This window comes from Esox lucius, chromosome 20, assembly GCF_011004845.1.
Source record: "Esox lucius isolate fEsoLuc1 chromosome 20, fEsoLuc1.pri, whole genome shotgun sequence".
NCBI classification, from domain to species: Eukaryota; Metazoa; Chordata; class Actinopteri; order Esociformes; family Esocidae; genus Esox; species Esox lucius.
Genome location: NC_047588.1, coordinates 32,639,558 through 32,653,190, shown reverse-complemented (window position 1 = coordinate 32,653,190; position 13,633 = coordinate 32,639,558). Strand labels below are relative to the sequence as shown.

General features: G+C 40.9%; 1 protein-coding gene across 1 annotated transcript; it reads right to left on the bottom strand.

Annotated features, from left to right (window-relative positions):
- Nucleotides 1-3,408: 3,408 nt before the first annotated feature.
- LOC105018846 (basic helix-loop-helix transcription factor scleraxis) lies at nt 3,409-12,986 on the bottom strand. The gene is made up of 3 exons (XM_010884610.3): nt 12,546-12,986; nt 10,866-11,908; nt 3,409-4,881 (listed from the first exon to the last, which is right to left on the bottom strand). The coding sequence occupies exons 2-3, from the start codon at nt 11,466-11,468 to the stop codon at nt 4,849-4,851; spliced, it is 636 nt and encodes a 211-aa protein (XP_010882912.1). The 5' UTR covers nt 11,469-11,908; nt 12,546-12,986; the 3' UTR covers nt 3,409-4,848.
- Nucleotides 12,987-13,633: the final 647 nt, after the last annotated feature.

Genomic DNA, 13,633 nt, shown 5'->3' with positions numbered 1-13,633 from the left:
GCCCTGCATTATGCTACCTAACGTCCAGTGAAGTCAAACAAGTGCGTAAATATTCACCAAATAAATACGTTAAGGAAATGGAGTGGACTGGAGCTGGACTCCCCAGCTGTAATTGTTTGATTTAGCTAGACACTGTCAAGCCCACGAGCCCAGGACATCTGGAAGCACTGTAGTTTGAGAAGACAGATAAAGAGAAGGGACGTCTCAGGCCTGGTGTTCTCAGAGATTTGGCAGGCTCCACTTCCCTGCAGCAAAAAGCAGGATGAACATATAGATGGTCTCATATCACACCATATTCCTTGCCTGAATAGCGCACTACTTTTGAACAAATTTCTATGTGCAATTAGCGCCTCTTTCCTCACAGGACAAATGTTGAAATACATTAAAATGGCTCATATGTAACAAGGGTAAGCGTCTATAACAACACCTGTTTATCTTGATATGTCTCTGGTCTTTAACTTTGGCCTATGTGGCAAACGTCTCATGATTTCTGGTGAGCTACTCTGCCTGGTCTTTAGGGAGATTTAGATAACCTAAGTCTATAACCAGTACCCACTGATTATTTAAACAATAAGTAATCAGGGGGCCTGGTACATGTCCAATATACCACAGTGCATAGCCGTCTTATGTTGGCGATAAATAATAAATCCCCAAACAATTAGAGCCGTAAAAAGTAATGTGATGTCATATCTGTGGTATATAGTCCCTTATAAACCGGATGATTTGAATCCTGAACGCTGATTGTCTGATAGCCATGTTATATGAAACGTATACCACGTGTATGACATCATCACTTTTTACTGCTCTTGTTGAGATGGTAACTGGTTTATGAGAGCAATAAGGCATCTCGGGGGTTGGTAATATATTGCCAATATACCGCGGCTAATCGCTCTGTCCAGGCACACCACAACGTATTGTGCCTAAGAAGAGCACTTAGGTGTGATATATTGGCCATGTAACACACCTCTTGTGCCTTATTGCTTACATATTGTACAACAATCAACCACTCAGCATCAGGATTCCAACCACCAGTTTTATAATTAATGAACTTAAAGAACTTAATTCAATAATAACACAAATATACCTCTATCAATTTGAGAGTTGTAACATATCTTCCTGATGATTTCTCTAAAAGCAAAAGGGATAGCAGTTTCAGTTTTTTGAATGAAGGATTCTAGCTTGACAGTTTCTACAGCACGTCTAGCCTACTCACCAACAAAAACAACCACTCCAGGTCCTCTATACTATGCAATATTCTATGCAGTATCTGTGGTTTCATTTGATAAATCCAGGATAACATTCTGTGGAACAAGAAAAGTGGTTTTAATAGCATGGACATTTCATAAAAGCTTAGCGTGGCTGGTCTGCTGTGGATCAAATGGTACAGTATGAATCATAGCCCTCTTAATTGTTCCAGCCAAATGACTCAAAGGAAAAAAGAGTAAAAGGGACGCAGACCTCAGCCTCTTATAAAGATTGAGCATTAGAGCCAGTATTATGAATGAAAAGCATGTGAGAGAAGTGAACTAAAATAAATCAGAAGCAGATATTAGAGCAGGGTAGTGGCTTGTGGGAGGGTACCAAGACCAAGTCTGCTTACAATACCGTCTGCGATAAATTACTTCCATGAGGGAAGTTTCAGTAGCCGCAGAGGGTTGGCGATGTTATTTCAACCCTGCTCAGTGGCAAATCCCAGACCTCCATCACAACTGTTAACAGTACCTGAGCTAAAAGGATATAGCCAATGACGGTAACCCCGTTCAAGGTAACACTGGACCACTTTCGTTGTGTCAGTGACTAGGTTCAGACAAACACGAGAGGGTGGAGGTCTCATCCAGTAATGACATATCAAACCTTTCAACCGTCACTATGGATCACTGATGTGGATCCTGCAGTCCAGGAAGTATCCGGGAATTATTAATGGCATCATTTAGTTCAATTCTGTTTTATTTACACCTCGCGCTTCCCTTTCGGCTTGCTTCTTTGGGCCACTCAACAGCCAGAACCTGGCCCATATAAGGTTGCTCACATTGGGCCAAGCTACAGTGCTATATCTCTTACATGTTTTTATGGATTTCCCAAAGTTATTATCAAGATGTGTAATAAAACATGTTCAGTTTAGCAGACAGTGTCATCCAAAGTGACTTGAACATATTTCTGAACAAGGCTGGCACAACGTAAAATGACTGCACATTCCTTGTGTTTTTGTCTAAGACAAATGGTCATCCGTTTTCCCAGAGTGATTATTGAACTGAGCAAGCAGCTGGGAGTCTTAGCACACTGTCCCTCCAGCAGCATCGATGGTGGTCTCGTCTAGAAGAGTTAGACAATCTTTCCACTACACCAAAAGGTAGATGGATGATGGCCGTTTGTTGTCTTTGGATGATAGATTAAGTGAGGAGAAGGGAAAAGAAATGGGTTATATTGTCTGATTAAACTGTCCACAGGTCACCAGGTTTCTATTGGGCAGAGAGAGAGTATCACCAACCCAAACCAGATGTCCTTATGAGCAGTGCTTTCTTAGCTGATGTCACTGGTGATGATGTGATCTATGATCTGCAAGTTTTTTTTTTATGGGGTCTGACAATAGCAGGATTCATCGATGAAGCAGCTTCACACATGCAGTTCAGACAACCTAGCCAGGCATGTAAAATTACATTTACTTAAAGAGATGGTCAAACAATCAGATGGAGCATTATTGACATTAACATAAATGTTTTTATCCAGCAATACAGAAACAATACATTTCTTAAAATATATAAACAATACACACAAATGGCATTTTATTCCAAATGCTCTAATTATAACTAGAAAGCCTCTTACAGGAGGTGAACTAAAACCACCAAATCTCTTAAACCTCTTAATGTGCTTGTCAGTCTTTTGGAGGGGTTATAAAGCAGAGGACAGGATTCCACTGGACATGCATATAAGACTAAAAGTAATTTATCTTATTTTTCTTCTCCAACTACTACTACTAATATTGTTACAATACTAGAACTACTCATACTACTACAACTACTAGTACTTCTACTACTACTACTCCTACTGATTCTATTTCTACTACTACTACTACTACTAGTAGTACTACTCACACTACTACAACTAGTAGTACTTCCACTACTACTACTCCTACTGTTTCTATTTCTACTACTACTACTACTATTGTTACTACTACTAGTACTACTCATACTACTACAACTAGTAGTACTTCCACTACTACTCCTCCTACTGTTTCTATTTCTACTACTACTACTACTATTGTTACTACTATTACTACTCCTACTACTACTAGTAATACAGATACTAATACTACAATTTGTACTACTACTACTCCTACTGTTACTTCTATTTCTACTACTACTAGTACTACTACTGTTACTACCATTACTACTACTAGTACTACTACTGTTACTACCAATACTAATACTATTTTAACTACTAACAGGGGACATTGATTCTATGCAAAAGGAGTTAGCGAAGGTACGAGAGAGGGCAATCTGAGTGAACCTTGAACATATTGTAGAATCCCTGGACCACAGAGTCTGTGGAGCTGCTGGGAAAAAGAAGGAAGAGGGGAGCGGGTGAGAGCACATGGAATTCAAAAGGTAGAAGAAGAAAGAGGGGAGAGGGAGAGAGCACATGGAATTCAAAAGGTAGAAGAAGAAAGAGGGGAGAGGGAGAGAGCACATGGAATTCAACAGGTAAACAATAGGACAGCCAGGCCTCCAAAGTTCTACCTGCCCATGTGATGTAGGATGTGTTCCCTACACCTCCTGCCACCACGGTCTGAGCCTGATGGACTGAAACACTGGCCGTGCTTCTCTGATGTCATATTATGGCACTTCATTTAGTGCCGGTGTTTTCACCAGAGCCCATAGGGCAGTCCTACATTACAGAGGGCAAAAGTAGTGCGCTATTATAAGCATTATGTTGTCATTTGGGACACATTTTGGGAATGAGAGGCACAGGGGTTTACATGATGTTTAGGTTGGCTGCTGCCACTTCTCCCTGATCCTCCATTCCCATCAAAAGCACAATCTGCACCCACTGGATAAATGTCACTCAAGCACCAGGGCTGAGTCAAAATCAGACGAACAGTATCAACCCGTACACAGATATTAGATTAAATCACTCTCCACCATGAAGGCACTTCCACATTTTATTATTCAAAATCAGTCAATCCATGAAAAGTGTCTAACATCATTAACCAGAATGGCGAGCATGTCGTGATGAGAGTGAATGGAGTGTCCTAGAGTTCTATAGAGGTCATATTGGAATTCAGACGAATGTTCAGTGGTATGTCTTCTGTCTTTCCCCAATTGACACGCCATTCCCTAACTAATGCACTATTGACCATGGCCTGAGTATTGACCATGGTCCGAGTATTGACCATGGTCCGAGTATTGACCATGGACAGAGTATTGACCATGGTCCGAGTAGAGAGCCATTTTTGATGCAGAGCTCCTGCACCACTTCCTGGTCATTATCATGTCCTGTAGATTTAGTATAGATAACTAACAAACTGGAACTAATAAGGGTTCCTATTTAATCCCATGTTGCTTTGAATGTTCTAGCCACATTATCCAGCTTGATGTGTCCATTAAATACATTATCATGTTCTTGTGATATGGTATATAAATACAAATATTGTCTTATTATTAAGTACACACTTATAATTACAATTTGAATAATAAATGCTTTTTCTTTCACATACGGGTTGCATAAGGGGGTGGCGTAGGTCCAAAAAAGCCCTGCTGCGGCATCCTTTAGCAAGGCACTTAATTGTTCCTGTGAGTCGCTCTAATGATTGCAAAAATAATATCCTCAGAATGTTTCTGTTCTTCAGGGTTAGCTTCTTACTGTTGTTTTTCTGTCTCTGTTCTGAAAGAGAGAGGAAACGTCATCAGACATCATTCTTTTCATCAGTGATTAACACGATTATTCTAGGAGTGTTCAACAAGGACAGGACACTGAGTTTTTGTGTCCCAAATGGCACCCTATTACCCATAATACACGGCTATTGACCAAGCCCCACAGGACTCCATATTTCTGGATTCCATATCCTTCTTTGTCAGTCTGCAGACACAATGACATCATTGCAGGCGATGTCTACAAGTTGAAAAATAAAGGGATTTAATGAGATGTTTAGTATTAGTCTGTTCTATCAAAACAGAGCACCCTTGATTTTCGGGTGTGATTATATCCTTCAGGTCCAGGTTGTCTGGCCAGGAACCCAGCCTAGGAAACGGCAAGAGGAGCCTCATATTTTCCGTTCTCACCTCTCTGTGTTTTAGGACACACCTGGCTTGCATTACCTCCACTCGCTGTGGTGAGGAGGGTGTAAGTTACTGGAATGGCATTGTTTCTTCATTCAGAGCTACAGTAGGCCACACCACACGCAAGCTACGCTGTAGCTTTAACTCCTACTCAAAGCATGCTCCTACAGTCAAATGGAATCTAATAGGATATCAAAAAAAAGCTCTCAGGCTAGTTCCCTACTGATGCTTTCAGGGAATCTCATGGATACTGACAGATGGAGTCATGAATGCTCAAGGAGGTGGTTTGTACCGCATTAATACAATTGCCTTATCTGGAAATATTATTGTATATTCAAGTTTAGGTTGAATTTGTATTGGAAAATAATACACACTTCAAGGAAGCGGATCAATTTAATTGTACACCTTTCCAACCACTGTAAACTATCATATTGTTTTTGATTCGCTGTCATGTGCAATTGTGATTTATTAACCTTGGATTTTTCAATGCTTACATTTTCCCTTTAAGAAATAAAAGGGTACGATTATGGGATACTGATTACACTTGGGGAAGTGGGTAGTGTTCCTACAACTATATCTGGTAAAGTTAATTCAAACAAATGGAGCACACTCAGGGATGCAGTGTAATATGTTTCACTTTCTAAAACCTATATTTCATTTTAAGTAAATTGCCTTTTAACTGATCCTGTTTCTGTTTTTTAATTTACTCTGATATGATAATTAAATACACTAATCTTTTTAATATACAATTTAGCAGTAACTCCTGTTACTTTCTTGGATTAGTGTTTAACTACCTCCATCTGTCCATGATAAAATCCCGGGATAATTAGAAAGAATACAAGGCCAGACAGCCGCAGAAACAGCAGGGCTGCAAAGCACTCCGCTCTGGAAGTGTGAAACAAATGGCCCCTTAGTCACTTCACAGTGCACTTCATTGAGTAAGGACCCCAATGGCTCAGCTTAAAACAGGTATGCACTACAGGGAATTTGGGACAGACTATTTGCACTGCAAACAGCCGAGAGGAATAAAAACCATTAACAACAGGCTTTCTTTGCACACATAATACTGACATAACATTGGCATAACTGATATGACACTGATATAACACTGATATGACACTGACATAACACTGATATTACATTGACATAACACTGACATAACACTGACATTTAACTATTATTAGTAGTAAATATTATTGAATTATTTCAACCAAATAACAGAATGACATGTTGGTGTCTTTACCCACCATGCAGTCTTTATACAATGTGTGACAGAAATTCATTCTTTGGTTTAACTTCTCTGTGGCTGGCGCATTGTTTTTGCATTTGGAGCAGAAATCTAATCCATGTTCAAATCATCTAGTTTACCCTATGTTACTTTAATGAGCTTGACAAGACATATTTCAGATGACCTATTTACAGTTTCATGAGAACAATGTTAAAACATGGATAGCTGTTATTCTGCATACATAGACTGCATCTTACAAGGTATGGAAATTAATAAATGTTGTAATTTTTGGGAACTCTACTTTTAAAATACATAAATTGCAAATATTTGATTGTGTGTGAATATTTCTAGTGATTACATAAAGGCTTACTCGAGAAAAGTGTTAATAACGTAACATTCCTTTTAAGTTGACGTTTGATTCCAACATTCAATATCCAGCTTCCATTCCACATAAGCTACTGGGCTGGACCAAAGTTGCCAAACTATCTTTGACACTTTGGGGAAGCCTGGTTTAACTTGGAGGCGTTCACTGCCCAGGATCACAAGAATCCTGCCACTACAACCTTAATATAGAGACTATAGATTTACAGTATTTTTCCCCTTTCTAATTCCATAAATCCAGAAGTAGAAAATGGTATTGAAAAATGCTTGCCTGTTGCCGTGTACCGTCCAAGACAAATGCAAGGAAGCCAAATGGAACAGAGAGTTTAGTATGAACTTTGACAAAGTGCACCCGGTAGGCAAAGTAGTATTAATGTATGAATTCTCCATACAGTAAGTCATAGTTACAGTTTAAGCATGTATCACTTTATTTACATCCATTTCTGTCCCAGACGGGCAACACCAGTGTTCTACAGTTTAGAATAACTCATATATCATTACCTATCTCATGCTTCATTTAATTATATTCTTCTCTAGAAACGATTGCGAACAAAGAAGTAATTTTCTGGGAGTAATGAGCAATAGTTCCAAATGGCAGTCTATTCAATATCAAGTGCACTACTTTTCTCTTATCACATTGGCCCTGGTCAAAAGTAAGGCATTTAAAGAAAATAGGGTACCATTTGAGGCACAGTCATGATTGGAGTGAATGAGTCAAAGTGGTTAAAGAGCCCTATATTCAGGATTTAAAGATTACATCAAAGACCCAGCACAATCTGTTTCAAATATCAGCAGAATTAATTTTGGAGAGCAGGGTTCATGCTGGATGAAACATTTTGAAGATCAAGTTTTGCAAGTACAATAATGTCTAATTACTTCCATCATTTGAAAATGATAATTTACCAGCCTTTGTAATTGAGAGTGACTTTGAGTATGGCATGCACACATTTTCCCACTTTGTTTGCAATAATGTTTTTATACTGGCGACCCGTTTTAATTGAATACGCAGCCCTTGCCTTGCAAGAGCCTTGCTCTCCAAACAGTCACATGGGACCAACTTCCAGCCACAGTCATAGAATCTATGTTGATTTCCACTAGTAGAAAGTTGAACAACGTTTATACTGTAGCAGCTGAGTTTTGAATAAAAAAACATTCAGCAGACTAAGGCCAACAACAATTAATTTCTGAATGTTTTAACTTCAGACATAAAACAAAATATACAGTATATATAAAAAATTTAAAAATAACCACTTAAAAAGAAAAACAAAGAAATAACCTGATGTATGTTTAGTGAGAAATTATCAAAGTGCCGTCTTTTACTTATATTGCTTTGGTCTTTTTTCTGTATTTACTATATATACTTTGGTTTACTCTGAAACCATTGGAAGTTTGTTTTAAAATTCAAATAAAAAGTAGAGTTTGCAACCAAACTTTTTTTTATTTTATTTTGTTAATCTGTATTAAGGTGTAATGAATTTATTTTCAAAATAATAATTTACAAAACAACTGCATACATGTATTCATGATACTGTCTTTATTTGTGCATCAAATTCTGATTATTATCATCAAATCAAACAACATACCAATGTTGTGTTGTGTTTGCGCAAAAAGGTACAGTTTCCTGGACTAGGTATGGTCCTGGACTAAGAAACAATGTCAATGGAGAATCCAGCGGATTTACAGTGCATATAAAAAGTCTACACACCCCTGTTAAAATTGCAGGTTACTGTGATGTAAAAGAATGAGACAAAAATAAATCATGTCAGAACTTTTTCCACCTTTAATGTGCCCTATAACTTGAACAATTCAATTGAAAAACAAACTGAAACAAAAAATTTAAAATAAAAAACTCACAATAACCTGGTTGCATAAATGTGCACACCCTTAAACTAATGCTTTGTTGAAGCACCTTTTGATTTTATTACAGCATTACATTTTTTGGGGTAGGAGTCTATTAGCATGGCGCATCTTGACATGGCAATATTTGCCCACACTTCTTTGCAAAAGCGCTCCTAATCTGTCAGATTGCAAGGACATCTCCTGTGCACAGCCCTCTTCAGAACACCCCACAGATGTTTAATTTGATTCAGGTCTGGGCTCTGGCTGGGCCATTCCAAAACGTTAATCTTCTTCTGGTGAAGCCATGCTTTTTGGATTTAGATGTGTGCTTTGGGTCGTTGTCATGCTGAAAGGTGAACTTCCTCTTCATCTTCAGCTTTCTAATGGTCGCCTGAATGTTTTGTGCCAAAATTGCCTGGTATTTGGAACTGTTCATAACTCCCTCCACCCTGACTAAGGCCTTGGTTTCAGCTGAAGAAAAACAGCCCCAAAGCATGATGCTGCCACCACCATGCTTCACTTCGCTGTAGGCCACTTGGAAGCCACCCTGACCAGTTTTCTTCTCATCTTTTCATCCATTTTGGAGTAATGTCCAGTTCTTAGTAATGTCTCTGATGTGACATATTTCCTCCACTTGATGATGACTGTCTTCACTGTGTTCCATGGTATATCTAATGCTTTGGAAATTATTTGACTGATATCTTTCAGTAATGAGATCCCTCTGATGCTTTGGAAGCTCTCTGCTGACCATGGCTTTTACTCAGAGACGCAACTTAGAAAATGTCGGTAAAATCCCACTAGAACATTATTAGTGATTCATCAGAGTCACTTTAAATGATGGCAGGTGTGTAATGACTTCTATTTAACATAAGTTTGAATGTGATTGGTCAATTCTCAACACAGCCACATCCCCAGTTATAAGGGTGTGCACACTTATGCAACCAGGATATTGTAAGGTTTTAATTTAGAATTTTTCCCCCTCAAAGATTTCAGTTTGTTTTTCAATTGAATTGTTCACATTATAGGTCACATTAAAAGTGGAAAAAGTTGGCATTTTACAAGGGTGTGTAGACTTTTTATATCCACTGTATCACAGAGTTGAATGAGCAAGGGAAGAGCCTCCGATTAAAACACATCATCCACACCATCCACACCATCCACATCATCCACACCATCCACATCATCCACACCATCCACCTCATCCACACCATCCACACCATCCACACAGCACTGGGATTCAAACAGACTCTCATGCAATCCTCTAGAAGATTTAATGATCTTTTTATTTCAGAATTTTTTATATTCAAGTCTATGAGAAGCTTGGAAGGGATGTCTCTTCAAGACTCGCTGAATGTGTGCTTCTTGGTTAGGGTTAATTATTTTTGCTCACAGTATTTGTGATTACTGCATACTTCCCTTTTTAATAAAATAATTCACACCTACAAATTTCTCCCTCCAACTTTCTACCTGTAGCAATGGTCCTCGTCCCTAGTTTGCCAGAAACATCCTTAGCCTTGATTATAAGTGGCCATTTGATGAACGGTACTAAACCTGTTTTCTCCTGACCTCATTCTTTCTTAAATATGGTTTTATGTTGTCTCAGTTGGTAAAGCATGACAGGATCACAGGCTGGAATCTCACTGTGGACAACCATAAGGAAATGTGTGCAGAAACTACTGTAAGTCACTTGCAGAAAAACACCTGTGATTGTGTAATCCTGAAGTGATGAGAGATGATATTTCAGAGCTTCTGCTCGGGCTAACCTAAATCACCTGTACTTTATCGGGGACTCAGTGTAGAAGTATTCACAGTGTAGGAATTGTGGGTGTCTACTATTCCCACATTATTTATTTAGACAGTTTTTGTCAGGTTTGGTTGAAAACAGATCCCTAATTTTTAACAACAATATATGAATATAAAGGGAAAATTGAGTGGGTTGAATTCAGCTTTGTGTCCCTCAATCATTTCCACCAGATCATTTCCACCAGATTACTTGATCCCAGGATCAAACTGACGACCCCGAGAACCCTCCGCATCACTTTCCACATGATGATAAGACCTCCCTGAGTAATCCTAACCAGCTCCTCCCACAGTCCTCCCCCGTCAGTAATGCTGTCAGCTCCCTCTCCAGTGCCACTCACCCTTCTCCTCTTGTTGCTGAGACAGAAAGTGCAGATCTGCTTGGGCTGTTTCTCACTTCCCCCCCGGCTGGGCGAGGGGCTGTGGCCCTGGAGGGTGTGGTGATAGAAGGGCGGTGAGGAGGAGTGGCAGGGCTGCCCGTCCCCACACTCCTCGCCGACCAGCAGCACGTTCCCTAGGTGTGAGATGTAGCTGGACGCCAGGCGCAGCGTCTCGATCTTGGACAGCTTCCTGTCGGCCGGCTCGGTGGGGATGAGGGTCCTCAGAGCGGTGAACGCCGTATTCACGCTGTTGGTGCGGTCCCTCTCTCTGGCGTTGGCGGCGTTCCGCTGTCGCACCTCCACCACCACGGTGCCCGGTAACATCGGAGGCCCCGCAAGCCTGCTGTTAGTGCCGGAATGCGCACAGAACTTCCTCTTCCGGCTTCCCACCTTCACCTGAAAGGCGCCGGAGCCGCCGGTGAGACGAAAAGAGGCCTTCTGCGAGTCGGAACCCGAGCTCTCGCTGCCGCCGTTCTCATCCTCCTCGTCCTCCGAATTCATACTGATCTCAGAGAACAGGAACTGGTTTGGGGGAGGAGCCGTGCGCACCATCGCGAAAGACATTGTCACAACCAAAGTCCAGATCTGCAAGACAGGTTGGAGACTCCAGCTGGACTCTCATGTAGAGACCTGTCAAACCTCCCTGATCCCCCTCAGTGCTGTAGACCATTAATCCTCGGAGAACAGGCCAGAAGAGCTCATGACAGTAAAATCACTCATTGATGTTTCTCTCTTTCTCTCAGTATGGGCCCCCCCCCTCTTGTTCCAGGCTGGCTGAGCGTCTAATGGCCCTTGGTTTTGCTCAGTGTGCTGTTTGCCTCCGTCTGCCTCCACACAGACACACGTGTGATGTCTGTCTGAGTGTTTCCGTATGGCTGGCCTTTATAGAAGGTGGGAGGGACCACTGCTCTGCTCTGCTCCCCCTTCTCTGCTCTGTGTAAACCATAAAAGTGTGAGGGAGGGCATAGAGTGGATCCTGCCGCTGTGTGGGCTGGGCGTGGCTTCTAATTGGAAAGAGGAAGCAGATAGGTTGTGGACAACAGTTGAGTCTGATTGATGGAAGACATTTTTGAGACAGTCAATGAATGTCAGACGGCAAGGTCCATCGCATTATTGTCTCCGTCTTTTCCCCTTTCCCTGAATACATCTCCCATCTCCACCTGTGTTTTTCTTTAGTACTCCAAAAGTACACACACTAGCCTATTGATTTCATGGCAACTTTTTCCACAACCTCCTTCTATTAGTTCTGCACAACAGGACAGTTGTGGACTGTTCTGCTCAGCTGTCAGTGTTACGTTGTATTGAGATGGCCTGTGGGACACTAACGTGAGGTTAAGGCAACATGAGATGGCTGTTGAAAGGCAATATCAAAATGTATATTTTGTCAAGTAACACAATGTTTCAGTCAAACCTTCATCTTTCATATTTATTCATACTATTTATTATGTGAAATTGACAGTGGACAATTGGCCATAAGTCAGCGCTATGTTTGATTAAACAGGAAGTGCTGGAGGCAGTACAGTTTGGAGGAAGTGGACGGACGGGAGAACGGCGCTGCCAGATGGACATGACAGAATGACTGTGCTTCCATTACAGTTTTATAGACATGCAGTAGCATGATTTTCCCTTCAATTTACATACCTCACAGGAACATGTGGGCAGCTCGGCGCAGTATTACTTTCACCTAATCAACTGCTTCAGGGGAGAAAACATTTTCTTTCTGAACAATAATCAAAGATATTGCCATATGGTTTCCATTTCTAAGAAACGGTTGTCAACGTGGGACATAATATATTTCTACTTTCCATGCAAGCATCGCTAGATTGCAAAATCTATGGCAACTCCACAACTACTGAAGGACATCTTACAAATGCATTGTCAGTGGAAATAAGTGAAATGGTGAGACCGTACAACACGCTCTTCAACGTGTCCTAGGTCCAAGGATCCAAAAAAGAAATGAATGTTAAAAGGCATTAGTTAATATGAAATGTCACTGATGAGTTGTGGAGAGCATGGGGCAGTACTGCAGTAGTACTGCAACATCTGATTGCCATTATTCTCTTTTGGACTTCCTCTTCACATTTCCAAAATATTATTCATGCGCTGACGAAAGACACCCCTCATCGCCCCCCCTGGGCTACCCAGCTTCCCCCCCCCCACCCTCCGCTCTCAGACCCTGAACTCTTCTCGCATGGGTCATGGACCTGTCAAAATGTGGAGACAGTCCTGGGCCCAGTACCGCAGGCGACCCGATTGGGCCATTAAGGCGTCTGTCTGCTCTCTGGAGTGGTGAGTGACGTGTGGGTGTTCTGTGTGTTTGTTTGTGTGAGCGCATCCGGTCTGGAGCTACAGGCTGTGATGTGGCACCGAAGAGGCCATGGGTCTGGAATGACACACTCCTCAGGCTCTGGTGACGCTGGCACAGCAACTGACGAAGAGAAAGAAAAAAGAGAGAAAGAAAGAAGTTGGGATTTGGTCTAGAGGAGACTGGGAACCTGTTGATGTCAGCCCTCTTAAGTTTATTCCTGCTTCTAATGTACAGCTAAGGGAGGTCAAGAAGGTCAAACAACTGGAAGACATCACTTTGTGAAGTTGTGCATACTTTACAGTTTCATTCTATTAAGATTTTGGTGCAATAACTTCCAAAACAATATAATGGATATATTATTCTGTCCTTCCTCAAATGTATATCCTTTAGAATATAATAAAAATATGTATATATATAGAAA

Bases quoted from the DNA above. Each gene is read 5' to 3' on its own strand.
- LOC105018846 (XM_010884610.3), bottom strand. From the start codon at position 11,468: ATGTCTTTCGCGATGGTGCGCACGGCTCCTCCCCCAAACCAGTTCCTG. The intron at 4,882-10,865 runs GTGAGTGGCACT...TCTCTCTTTCAG, and splicing joins TCAGCAACAAGAGGAGAAGG to AACAGAGACAGAAAAACAAC.